General features: G+C 29.1%; 1 protein-coding gene across 1 annotated transcript; it reads right to left on the reverse strand.

Annotated features, from left to right (window-relative positions):
- Positions 1-1807: 1807 nt before the first annotated feature.
- On the reverse strand, positions 1808-4664 carry LOC131610220 (triosephosphate isomerase, chloroplastic). The gene is made up of 9 exons (XM_058882111.1): positions 4381-4664; positions 4265-4291; positions 3897-3966; positions 3650-3773; positions 3344-3428; positions 3094-3226; positions 2815-2988; positions 2202-2284; positions 1808-2122 (listed from the first exon to the last, which is right to left on the reverse strand). Exons 1-9 carry the CDS (start codon positions 4555-4557, stop codon positions 2066-2068), a joined length of 930 nt encoding a protein of 309 aa, XP_058738094.1. The 5' UTR covers positions 4558-4664; the 3' UTR covers positions 1808-2065.
- Between the last annotated feature and the right edge of the window lie 9557 nt (positions 4665-14221).

Below are 14221 nucleotides of genomic sequence, written 5' to 3' on the forward strand. Positions count from 1 at the left end.
TTCCTTAACTTATGTTACTCCAAAAACTGCCAACAACTAAAAAAATATTTACATGTACTGGCATGTCACCTTCCGTTACTTAAATTTAATGTTAAAGATTAAAAGTATGGACGACAAGTATTATGAGGAGGATTCTTCATAAAAAGAAAAATTTAAGAGACCAAAACTGAAATTGCCTTAACTATAGAAGAAATAGAAACATATTTCACCCTCCATTCAAAGATCTTTCTTTATCTTAATTGTGATCAAAGACTAGCATTTTGTACTTTCTTTATTTTTAAATGGTTTTATTCGTGAATCAAATGGAGTAAAATAAAGAAAGGGAGGAATAAATTGTTGAAATTTAAAAAGACAAGTGTCATAAAATAAATCAAAATAAAATAAAAAACCACACAAAGAAATTTGCAAATAAACATATATGCTTAAAGAAATGTTAGTGGTAGGGGTGGGCAAATTTAAACCGTTCGATTGAAATCGATTGATCCATTGTTTTTTTGTATAAACGAATAGGATTGATTCGGATGTCTGGTTGATCGAGTTGTTTAATTTGGTTTGTTAGGGTTGTTTCAGTTTGATTCAGATGATCATTTTAGACTCGTCGAAAACTTAAATTTTATCGGTCAAAATTGAATCATTAAAATAAAACTGCGATTTGTATCAAATTTAAATTTTGGGTCTAATATCGATCCAATCGTCCAAACCTAAATGGTGGTGCTATGTGTGGCCATAAAACACTTTTGTTTGTATGAAAAGATATAAGCATGACTGCCTAGGGAAATAGCTATAGATGTGTTATTATGACTTTCATGACTGCCTGTCGAAATAGCGAGATCTGTTATTATGAATTTTAAAACTACAATAACCAACAATTTGCCAAGTAATATTTTTTTAGAGCTTTACTTTTCCGACTTTTTAGGGGTACTTCCATCCTTGTGAAATTAAATTTTTAGGGGTACTTCCATCCTTGTGAAATTAAATTTTTAGGGGTACTTCCATCCTTGTGAAATTAAATTTAGAGAAACATCTCCTCACACATCTAAAATCACACCAATAAAAACATTATAAGTGAAATACCCTCTACTTTTCCCAAAAATAATGTCCAGAAAGTATTCACACAATGAGTTGACGGAAGTGGGATTTACACACTGCAGATTTTTTTAAATAGACCATCAAATACTACTGTCTTTTTTTTACAAGGTCATCCAAAACTACTTGTCCACAATATTAAGTAACTAAGGAATTATTGGCTAGATAAATATATCAAATGACCGTACATACTGTACATTACAAGGAATTGCGCGAGACTAAAAATGGCTAAATTATTTATTTCTCAACATGAGGAAGCAGCATTGCTCGGATGAATCAAACTATGAAACTAGAATTGCAAAAGTATTTAATCTTATAACTCTTAGAAACTCAGTCATCATGAAAAGATGCATGGGCAAGTTTCTTCAGAAACTCAGCAACTTCATCAGATGATGGAAGTGTAAAGCAGCATTTGTTGAAGATCAAACCGTCTATTTTGCATTCAGAATGAAAGTACACTTCTGCAAAGCTACAATTTAAAAGCACACCTACTTTTAAATCATAGTGGACACTTTAAGGATGTGCATTTTCGGAATCCAGAGATGCATTTCCTTGTGCTTTTAAATCGTACCAGGAATTATTGTGCTTTTAAATCCACTTCTGTAAAGCTACAATTTTTTTAAAGGTGAACACTTTAAGGATGTGCATTTTGGGAATCTAGAGATGCACTTCCGGATAATTTTTTGGGCAAAATATAGGGCTAATAGAGAGGCCAAGAACAAGACCAAGATTTCTTAATATAGACGTGAATTATGAAAAACAACAATAATTCAGAAACATTTATTGCCTTTAACATTCTTTGTATCTCTAAATGCTATACCATAAAACACAGGTTCTTTAGAAAACTGAGAGGATGATTCTCCTATTGATTGCAAAGAAAATTATAAATGGATGAATCAAAGACCAAACTCTTATAGTACACATAATATTATTCCCACCTTCCTTAATGCTCTCATATTGCCAAAACCACAATAAGTAATCAAGCCGCGACTTTCTTGGATGTCACTGAATTGACAATGGTGGCAAACTCAGGACCCTGCATCTCAACAAGATCAACTTGTAAGTGATTATGGTATGGTCACTTTGGTCATGGAAAATTTGAAGAAACCATGTACCTTTAATGAAGCACCACCAACAAGAAATCCATCAATATCTTCTTTCTTTGCAAGCTCTGCACTGTTCCCTCCATTTACAGATCCTAAAAAACAGTTTAATGCAATGTTAATGATAATACATCCACATGCTGCTGTACTAGAAAAAAAATTAGCATTCAACTGAAAACTATACTATTTTGTAGTCGCAAAGATTCTGAATTTAAACCAACTTTCAGCAATCAACAAGGCCAGTGCCGATCTAATATCAACGAGAGATTTATTCATCAATAGGTTTCTTGCTATTTCACTCTCTTCCTCTCCCCCCGATATCCTCCCTTTTCCTCCCCTCCCCTCCAAACTCGCAAACAAGGGCCTTAGCTAATCAATAGGAGTAATTGTTATTGTTCTATTAAATTCATACATCATAAATCGCCCACTAGATTGAAGAATGAACCCACTTGGAACTACAGCATTCATCTAAGGAATACGTTGACAGACAAAAATAATGGGAGTAACAGCAAAGAAGCTGTTTTCTCATAGCAGGGATTCATGATATTGAATAAAGAGCTACATACATCATCTAAAATTTTCATGACAAGTGCAAATGCAACTGAAGGTACAATAAAAGATTTACCTCCATAAATAATTCGTGTTTTAGATGCAACCTCAGCTGAGACATTATTTTTAAGCCAATCACGAAGAGCTATATGCACTTCTTGAGCTTGCTCGGGAGAGGCCACTTTGCCAGTTCCAATGGCCCATACAGGTTCATATGCAATAACAATATTATCCCAACTAGGCACCGCATCTGTACATAATGGATGTTATGAAAGCAATCAGCAAAAGACCTTACCCTCTCTTCTTGTTTTCTTTCCCCCAAAAAAAAATGATAATGAAAAAACATAGCTTTCACCTGCATAAGCCTTCAATTGTTGGAAACAGACATCAAAAGTTTTCCCAGCTTCTCTTTCTTCCAACAATTCCCCAATGCATGCAATCACTCCAAGACCCTCGCTCAAAGCATATGCAGCTTTCTTTCCTATAAACTGGAGTTGGCAATTCTCAGCTCATATTTTATGTATTATGCAATAAGCATCCCTTACAAAGATACTGATCACATTTTCTATGAAAGACACAGTAAATGATTTCTAAATTAGTTTTACCTCATCCTTTTCTCCAATAACATGCCTTCGCTCAGAATGTCCAAGAATAACCCACTTGCATCCAAGGTCTTTCAGTTGTTCTACACTGCAAAATTATATTTATTGAGTATCTGAGTTAACTTTTTAAATTGCTGCATAGTATAAGAACACCAGAAAATAATAATATAAACTGCTTAAACATCAATAAGCCAAGAACAGTTGCGAAAATAAAATAGAAGAGTATCTGTATCCATCCAATGGGCCTAACTTTATACATTAATAAATAACCGAGATCAAATAATTTTTGACAGGAAAGAGAAAAGTAACCTGATTTCTCCAGTGAAAGCACCACCTTTTCCCACCCAAGAATTCTGGGCAGATACTTCAATCCTATCTGTAAGTGAGGTTTTCACCTGATCGATGTACACAAAGGGAGGTGCAACGACAACATCTGTACTTCTCACAACATGGAAAAGGTTAAGAAAACCAAATAACAAAGATATTAAAGCGGTATTCAAGAAAAAACATTCAAACAGCGAGAAAATTTATGGTATAAAGATTGAATATGTCTCACCAACATCAGGCTCCAATTTTGCATTGTTCAAGTCAGCGATAAGCTTGCTGATGGAGTCTTTTGTTCCATTCTAGAGATAACAACAAAAGCAGTAAAATTCAAGTTTAGATTGCTTTAAAAAAGTAAATAACATTGCAAGCAATGACTTTTTTTTCACATAATCTGAATGTAATGCTGTTGCTAACTGAACTAGAAATTTATAGAATCATGAAAATCAATCACTTGGTCTGTATAGTGCATAAAATAAACAAACAAATACTGGTGACTAGACCAATACAGTCCATATCTGAATCAAATAAAGGAGGCATTGGAAGTTAACATGATAAATAATGTAAACCTAAAAAGTAGGTGAGAAAGAAGATACTTACACACTTCCAATTGCCACCAACAAAGAACTGAAACCACAAAGAAACGAAAGAAAATATCAATTTACCATATTAATTGGAAGAAAAAAATAAAACAAGAGGAAGCGGGAGTAGAGTACCTTTCCGGAACCAGCCATGGCGATAACGGTGCGGGAGGGTTTGGGGGAAGAGACAGATAAGCGAATATTTGGATCGAAGGAGAGAGATTGGGAAGAGAGGGAATCGAACTTGGGGGAAGGTTGGCGGCGGAGACCAATGGAGAGTTGAGAAGCGAGTGATGTGGAAGTTACCGCCATGGATGTTGTTGGACTAGGGAGTCGGAAGTGTGTGGGAGCTAGGGAAGGTAAAGTTCAGTCTGGATCAGCTTTTTGTGTTTGGTGGTGCTCAGTGCGAGACCGTGACTCTTTTTACTAGTGCTTCTTTTATTTTTATTTATATATTGTAATAAAAAGTTGGCAAAATCGCAAAAAATTTATATATCACGAGAAGAAGAAAAAACTCTTAAAAAAGCATCGGTGCAACATGGGATTCAGGAAATAAGGTGGTTGATTAGGGGCAAAATTAATATTTTCAATAATAGATTAAATTATATGAATTTGGATGATAATTAATGAATTAAAAAGACTTATTAATTTATTTGTTCAGTTAGAGAAATAGAATGGATCGGAGAATTGATGGTTGTGATGGATAATGGTGGACTTAAGCCTCAGATATAGAGGAGGAGAAGATAATCGACAAAGATATTCAAGTTAGTATGAGAAGGAGAATGGTGAATGAAATTTAAATTTGAAATCATGTACTTGAGATTCTTCACGTGTTGAGATTCTTCACGTGTGTCCTTTATATAATAGAATGATTATGACAATCTGTTATTTTTTAGGTGTGAGATGCAAAGAGCCGTTGAATGTATCTTAACTCCATATCCATGTATAGTGTACTCTTCCGTAAGGTAGTTCCTATGCACTACAAACAATTCGAACGAATCACCGCTTCCTTTGGGTGGTCGATCGGTGGCCATTCTGGATGGCTCGAAATAGATGCCCCCAAGTCCTTGTCTTTGTATGGTAGTGAAATGGTTTGTCGTACTTGCCACGTTCGCTGATCACTTTTTAACTTACAAGGAAAAAAAAGAAAAGATGTCACTGTTTCTTGGAAATTTGCGTCTTTAATGTGCCTCATTGAAACGATATGGAGTGTTAACAGGGTTTATTCCCTTTTGTTAAGTCATCATATGATTTTCAAAGAGTTAATTTCGCATTTCTTTACAATGTTTTGTTACTTCATTGTTACTTGCATTTTCTACGACGCTTTTCCTTTCTATGCTAGAAAAATGTAGTGCTTATCATGATTCAAATATAAAAAAAAAGAAGATACTTATGCCTATTAGGTTGGTCTTGTCTCATCATCAATTGTTTATGTCTTTGCTCGAAAGGGTGGTATTGACGAAGCTTTCTTGGAGGTTAGTCCACCTTTTAGGGCCGGCCTTGGGCTCGGGCAAGCAGGCCCATAGCCCAGGGCCTCAAAAAAATCGGGGCCTCAATTTATAAAGGTATAATAAAAAAATATAATACTGAAATTAGAAAATATATATTCAATAGCGAGTTAGTGTACAAGTTCTTGTTTGCGATGCAGCGGTTCACACTATGCGTTAAGAAATTACTATTCCCAAGTTCAAAACTCATTTGTTTCAATTTTTTCATTGCAATGAGTAAATGAATTATTTATTAGAACTCTTATAATTATAATTATTGTCTGTTTTAATTTTTTTCATTGAAATTAGTAAATAAAGTGACAGTAACTATCCTTTGTTTTAATTCTTTCATTGCAATTAGTAAAATAAAGTGCCAATTAATTACACAGTATTTTAATTATAAAATAATTTTTATATAAACAATTGAAATTTATAATAACATTTTAAATCAAAATTTATTTTCAATAGTTATTTATTATAACTCTTATAATTTTATTTTAATTTATTTTAATATAAATTTTAGAGATTATTTATATGTTATAATTAAATATTTAAAATTTTATGATACAACTAACTTATTTATTATCAAATTTTTATGATGAAATGAAATTCCTTATCATTTGTACTGTGATTTATTATTTTTTTAATCATAAAAATAAATTTTTTACTAATAAATCTGCGTATTAGAGCCAAAAGACATGGTTTAAGCTTACTCCTACATTTCTTAGTCATATGATTTGATTTTCCTCAAATAAAGTAAAAAAAAAAAAAACACCACTTTTATTTGAGATGATGTTTGTTGTTTAAAAATTGTAGCAATTAAGGTCCTTAAAAGATTCTCATTCTTAATTTAGTTAATTATATTGTGATTTAGGATTCTTTAATGATTTGTGTATGACTTTTTATCAATGTTAAAAAAATTTTAAGACTTCATATTTTTGATTTTGTCTTCGGATTTTTTTTTATTTTGGAGGCGAATTCAAAAATCAATTTTTTGTTAGGGGTTCATTTTTTTTTTGCCCTGGGCCTCTTAAAGGTCCGGACGGCCCTGCCACCTTTAAATTTGGGCGTATTGATCTCGGGTGAAAATGAGAGAATATATAGTGAGTGTGGCAGATGTGTCATTCCTTTTTATGGATGCACATTCTCGATCTTGGGTATTTATTTACTTTTTAACAACTTTGAAATAGAAGTTCTGAATTATCTGATGGTTGCCTCCTCGCAGTTGCACTATGTGAGTTAGGTGTATGTTAAAGTTTTCTAGTACTAGTTTAAATATCAAAAGGGAAAACCCTATTTGTCCCTCTTCTTTCATCCCTTTAGAATTTGAAATCAACAAATCAGTTCTACCAAACTACACCAAAGTGCTGCACAAACTCTGTTAAAGAAATTCTTTGTATAGTTTTGCATTTTTAGCAAAGAGCTTTTGTTTGTATCTTGATTTCAACACTTTTGTGTTGTTGTACTGAACATTGTGCAATTTACTTATTAGAAGCATCTTTGTAATACATACTTGTAATCAACATTGGTTGATAGATTCCTTGGGGGACTAAGTGCTAGTCTAAATTCTCAAGAAGACTTTGGATGCGGTCATAATGGGTTCACGATAAGGAATAGTTGAACTTGTTGGGATTGTCAACAAGGTTGGTCGGACTTATTGTGGTTGATTCTTTTGGGGAGAATGATATTTTGCATTACTATTGATGAAAATATCTTCAAGGAATTTATACAGGTATTACAAAGTGATTGAGACACAAAACACACAATTCAAAAACAAGAAAAAACAAAAATTATAGGATGTAACCGATTAACCCAAAGTTGTAACCGGTTACCACTAATACAAAATGCAAAAATATAAACAGGTGTAACCGGTTACTGTGAATGCGTAACCAGTTACGCCACTTCTAAAAATACTATTTCTTCAACTCAGAATTTAGATTTCTTAATTTTCTCCTAACATGAATTTATTATCTCACGTGATCGTTTTACTTCTACATAATATTTTATTTGCCTTTGAACATTCTCCTAGGCTGTGTTTGCGAGTTTGGAGAGAATGGGAGGGGAAGGCTTCCGAAAATAAAATTTTAAAAAAATATAGAAAAAAATTTGTTTTGAATGCCAAAAGAGTCATTATCATTACTAAAATTTTAATTTTCAAAATAGTATAACAACCTAAAATATATTTGAAAAATTTATGTAAGCTCTCAAAAATCCTCCTTCAAGGTAACTTTTGAGTTCCCCCATTTTATGGGGTTTTTGATGTTATGAATAAAATCAAACTCTCCAAAATCCTCCACCCAATCTATTTATTCTTTCACTTTAATTTATTTCCAAACACCAAAGATCAAGTCGTTGATGACCGTAAACTCAAGCCTTAGTATTTTATAATAATACAGTATGTAGTCAAGACTAAAATGTTTCTTAGCATTTAATGTAGAATTCTAAGATTAGAAGCTTTAAAAAAAATTAAGAGTTAATGAAATTTTTAGTCCCCCTAAATAAGACTTCGTTTTTAGTCCCTCTAAATATTTTCTTAAAAGAATAGTCCATCTAAAATTTTTCATTCATACTTTTAGTCCCTCTTGTTAATGTCCGTTAACAGTGCTCCCGTGACACTGTCATCGTGGCAAAGATGCTGACATGGATGCCACGTGGCATTTGGTCCCTATTTTATATTTTTTATATAAATTTTATTTATAGCAACAGACATTCCGTTCCAAAACCGTCGCCGGAATTTGTAGCTAATCCGTTGCTAATTTGTAATTAATTCCTAACTAATTCAAAGACATTGTTTTTATGACCTAAAATTTGATTTTCTTCATGATTTTTTGCAATAAATTTTATCACATTATAAGGATATCTCTCACAAAAATTTAATTTTTTTACTTGAGATGAATTAAATATGAATTTTTTACAAGTCAATTTTCTTTAAAACGGAATCAAAAAAATCGTTAGCATCTGATTGATCTTTTTGCTATTATTTTTCATGGAGTTATATCATAACATATATAAAATATGTGAAAATTTTCATGGCATTTCGAATAAATCTCGACTTATTTTAATTTTTTTATTAAAAAACATATACGTGTTTCAATCATAAATTCAAAATAAATCGATACTTATGCTAAATATCATGAAACTTTGCAGATAATTTTTATGTGTTATCATCTAATTCCTTGCAAAATATTAGCTAAAAGATCAATCATATTCCAATACTGTGTTGTTTCCGTTTAGTGGAATACCGACGCTTAAAAAATTCTTATTTAATTAACCTCATGCAAAAAAAAATCAATTTTTATGGATGAGAGAATTATAATTTTATACATTAACTAGACCTATGACCCGTGCGTTGCACGGGAATAATTTGAATATTTACCTTAAATATTATTTCAAATAAATAATATATTTTAATAAATATAATTATGTATAAATTTATAATAAATATAAAAAATTGTTTAAAATATATGAATATTTATTAATTTATATTATAGTTTTATTTATTTTTTTATTTTTGTTATGTTCTTTCCGTTTAAAAAATATGTCATATTTATATGAATAATACAACATTATAAGTTTTATATTAAATCACTTGAATATAGTATTTTTCATTAGTTTTTAAACTTATAATATAAGAGTATATTAATTTAATTCAATTTTTAATTAGTTTTTATTTACAAACCTAAGAAATGGCTGAAATTATAAATGTCAACTCCAAAAAAAAAATTAAATAGTATATTTTCTATAAAAAAATGTAAATCATATAAACATGTTCATTTCCATATATATTTTATTATATTAATAAATAACATTATAAAAAATATCATTTTCTTATACCACTCACTCATATTTCATTTGTCAAACATGTAAATGTCTCACAATATCTATTTGGTTCATAATATTGAACAAAAGGTAAATAAATATTAATATAATTCTCTTTAATACAATCGACTTAAAAAATGAATTAAAACTTTTAAATTATTATAAGATAAACACTTTCAATACTATGAATTTATTATGATAATATAATTTTTATTCATTAAATTGATTTATACAATATCAACATTAATTGGATTTAAATTAACAGTATATTCAATTAAATGTTATTAACAAAACAATTAATATGATTTTATCATATATTCAATCTAAATTAACAACAACAACAACAAAAAATAACCAACCGTTAGTTGGTCCACTGGTGATTGGCGCTGGACTTGGTAGGGAGAACCACGGTTCGATATTTATTTCTAAATAAAATGTGGTAGTTTGTTCCACTAAAATTTTGTAGAATATTTATGCAGGCAATATATTATCATCTTCGATAAGCCTGCAAAAATATATAAGGTGGTTTTTACATGAAAATATAATAAATGAGTATGAAATTTAATAATAAGATAAACAAATATTTAAATAATTATTAGAAAAAATCTCTTACTGATTGAGGTTGTTGTCAATAGCACACATTGTGAAAAATCATGTAAAATAATGAATAGGTGAAATGGGCAGCAAAAACACGAATAAAGAATCAAAGTAGGATCAAGAATACTTATAAAGGTGTGTAAGAATACAAAAAGACATAATATTTTACAACTGTTTTCATATACCATTATTAAGATATATAATTTTTTAAAGTTTATTACTATACCAATTAATAGAAAATAATAACCATTAAATATAAATAAATGATAAATTAAATAGACAAAATAAAAAACTGAAAAATTAAAAAGGTAGCGGGTTATGGATTAGAAAATAGATAGTTAAAGACTTATAATATAATATAAATGAGAATATTATTTAAATGAAAAAATGTAACTGATTCTTAAATTGCTATAAAAGAACGGGTTAATTGTTGTTAAACAATGATAAATAGATATTAAATTATAATAATTGAAACAATTGAGTAATTTAATTTAAACATTCTAATATATATATATATATATATATATATATATATATATATATATATATATATATATATATATATATATATATATATATATATGATTTTAGATGAATGATTTTCGGTTACAGTTAGAATAATAATTGGAATATATTTGAGAGTTACAAAGCATTAAATACAATTGAAGAATTCAAATTAAATTATTATTGATAAATAATTATTATTTAGATAGAAATAAATATATTTTTATTGATATTTTATATTGAGTTTGTTTTCTATATAAAAAATTAACAATAATTTAATAGTTTACAATTTATAAATATATATTAAATACTAAGAATGTATTAGAGTAATATTGGACTTTTTAAAAAAAAATGTTTTTATTCTTATAGCACTCGTCTTTATAAAAGAAATGAAATATAGTAATAATTGTTACTAATTTTATGTTTAGTAACTGAAATAAGAAAATAATTATAATAGTAACTGAAATATATAAATAATTAATTTTATTATTATTTTTTAAAGTTTATAAGTTTTGAATTTGCAAGTCTGTTTTTTACGGTAAAAAACAAATTGAATGCCTTAAGAGTGCTAATTGAATGCTTTAATTTTATATTAAAAAAATTATTGTCAATTTAATGCGTTGGTTTTTAAATATCATTCTTAATTTAATATGTTGATTTTATAAACTATTTATATAAAAATAATTATCAATTTAATGCGTTTATTTTATACAAATGATTATGATTTATTAAAATTAGTAATTTATCTTCTAAATTTTTATTTTGAAAATGTATTATTACTTTAAAAAATAAAAAAAAATAGTAAAAAATGTGAGTATTTCAAATAGTTATAACTTATTTTTATATTAAAACATAACTTAAAAATTATTGCTTTAATTTTATATTAAAAAAATTATTGTCAATTTAATGCGTTGGTTTTTAAATATCATTCTTAATTTAATGTGTTGATTTTTATAAATAATTTCTATAAAAATAATTATCAATTTAATGCGTTTATTTTATACAAATGATTATGATTTATTAAAAGTAGTAATTTATCTTCTAAATTTTTATTTTGAAAATGTATTATTACTTTAAAAAAAAAAATTAGTAAAAAATGTGATTATTTCAAATATTTATAACTTATTTTTATATTAAAACATAACTTAAAAATTAGTGCTGTAATTTTATATTAAAAAAATTCTTGTCAATTTAATGCGTTGGTTTTTAAATATCATTCTTAATTTAATGTGTTGATTTTATAAACAATTTATATAAAAATAATTATCAATTTAATGCGTTTATTTTATACAAATAATTATAATTTATTAAAAGTAGTAATTTATCTTCTAAATTTTTATTTTAAAAATTTATTATTACTTTTAAAAATAATAAAAAGTAAAAAATGTGAGTATTTCAAATAATTATAACTTATTTTTATATTAAAACATAACTTAAAAATTAGTTCAATATTTATTCCAATTATATATTTTTTAGATTGCTCCTACAAAAGTGACTCTTTAATTTATTACGAAAAAATAAATATATGCAATATGTTAATTGAATAATTATGAGAAACCAATTTATTTTTCTCTAAATATTATCTATAAAAAAGAATTAATGTCAATATAGTAAATATTTTTTAATTGTCATGAAATCATAATAGGAAGTTTTTATAAATGACTATAATGACATTGATTGACAAAATTTGAAGATGTGTGACCACTCGACAAAAAATGTTATATTGATGTGACACAAAAGGATATAATGGATGAATAATAATGACATTGATGAATATAACATAACTGTCATTTAAATATTATTTCTAATAATTGTAATTATTTTTAGTTTATCATTGGTAATAAATTGAAATAACTAAAACTTTATATGTGTATAATTGTAAACCGTAAATAAATTAAAATAAAGAAAATTTATGTTAATTTTTATTATTATTAATTAATAAAAAAGGGTTTTCTCTAGCCGCCCATGAGAACTCCGTAGAAACCTTCTGCTTCAACTTTCACGGCGTCACTGGGTCCCGTTTCGGATTGTGGAAGTGGAAGAAGCGTTTGTTTCAACCCCGTTTGTTTCAATCCTCTCTATCTGATGGTATTCTTGGCGGCACCCACTGAGTGTTTGGCCAATCATAATAGGGGCTGAAGTTAGTTTTTCTTCAAGTACTATCTGGGAACAATTTTGACAGTATTACTCCGAAGGTGCTTTCAACCACTGGAGTTTCCCTTTTGTTTTCACAGGTTTGCTTTAATCTTTAATTTTTCAGAGTTGTTATTATTCTGAATTTTTTTTTTATGGTTTAGCTTTCACGGCGTCACTAGGTCTCTATCTGATGGTATTCTTGACGGCACCCACTGAGTGTTTGGTCAATCATAATAGGGGCTGAAGTTAGTTCTTACAATTTGGGAACAATTTTGACAGTATTACTCCGAAGGTGCTTTCAACCACGGGAGTTTCCCTTTTGTTTTCACAGGTTTGCTTTAATTTTTCAGAGTTGTTATTATTCTGAATTTTATTTTTTTTATGGTTTAATATTCTTTTTTTAATATTTAATTTTATTGAAGTGTGAATGTTTTGAAATTAGGAGTGAAATCTATTTCCATTGATCCCAATCAAAGGAAGATAATAGTTGTCGGTACTGTGAATCCTATGAAATCTATTTAGAGAAGGAAGAAGTACCGGAAAAATCAGAAGCGTCAGAATGCTGTCTGTTATTAACCTTTCAACATCAGGAATTCCCGCAGAGATCACATCACTAAAGTAATATAGATTGTCCTCAATTTTATCTACAGCAGCCGTAACGGTAGCCTTTTAGTCTGGGCCTGGATTTCTGTCTCAACAACCATAATATATTTTTATTATTATTATTATTATTATTATTATTATTATTATTATTATTATTATTGAAATTCTGGTAAGACAGAACCCGGATGTCATATACGATGTCGTGACATCTGGTCTGTCATCAGTTTAGCTGAGGCAGTACATACAGATCCCTCAATTATTTATTACTTCTAACATCCAGAAGTCTGGAAGTGTTGGAATCACAGAGATTCTGTGTTAGCACAGTCATTAAATCACACACTGATGTCAGGCACGATGTTATGACATCCAAACTGAACTTACAAATAAACAATGCAGAAACATAAACAACACAACAGAATTGTTCACCCAGTTCGGTTCAATCAACCTACTCTGGGGGCATACCAAGCCAGGGATGAAGTCCACTATTAGCAGTATCAATTCAGAGCTAAACTCCCAGTTTACAACTCCTCACTTAATCACTACCCAATGACCCCTCTACCTAGGTTCTCCCTAGATATGGAATATCTCCATTCCACTCCCAATCATACCAATGATGTCTAGCAGTCAACAACTCAGCCACTGCATCGACGGCTTAATTACCAACATTCAAAGCACACAAATAAACATATCTTAGAGTTGCTTCAAAGCTTCCTCCAAGCACACAACTCCACTCATTGCTTTACAACTTCTGAGTGAATAAAACAAACCTCTTACCTACAGGCTTCGAGGCACAAATCAGTGACCTTCCCACAAACCGGGAGGTTCACCTA

Source organism: Vicia villosa, linkage group LG6 (genome assembly GCF_029867415.1).
Source record: "Vicia villosa cultivar HV-30 ecotype Madison, WI linkage group LG6, Vvil1.0, whole genome shotgun sequence".
NCBI lineage: Eukaryota > Viridiplantae > Streptophyta > Magnoliopsida > Fabales > Fabaceae > Vicia > Vicia villosa.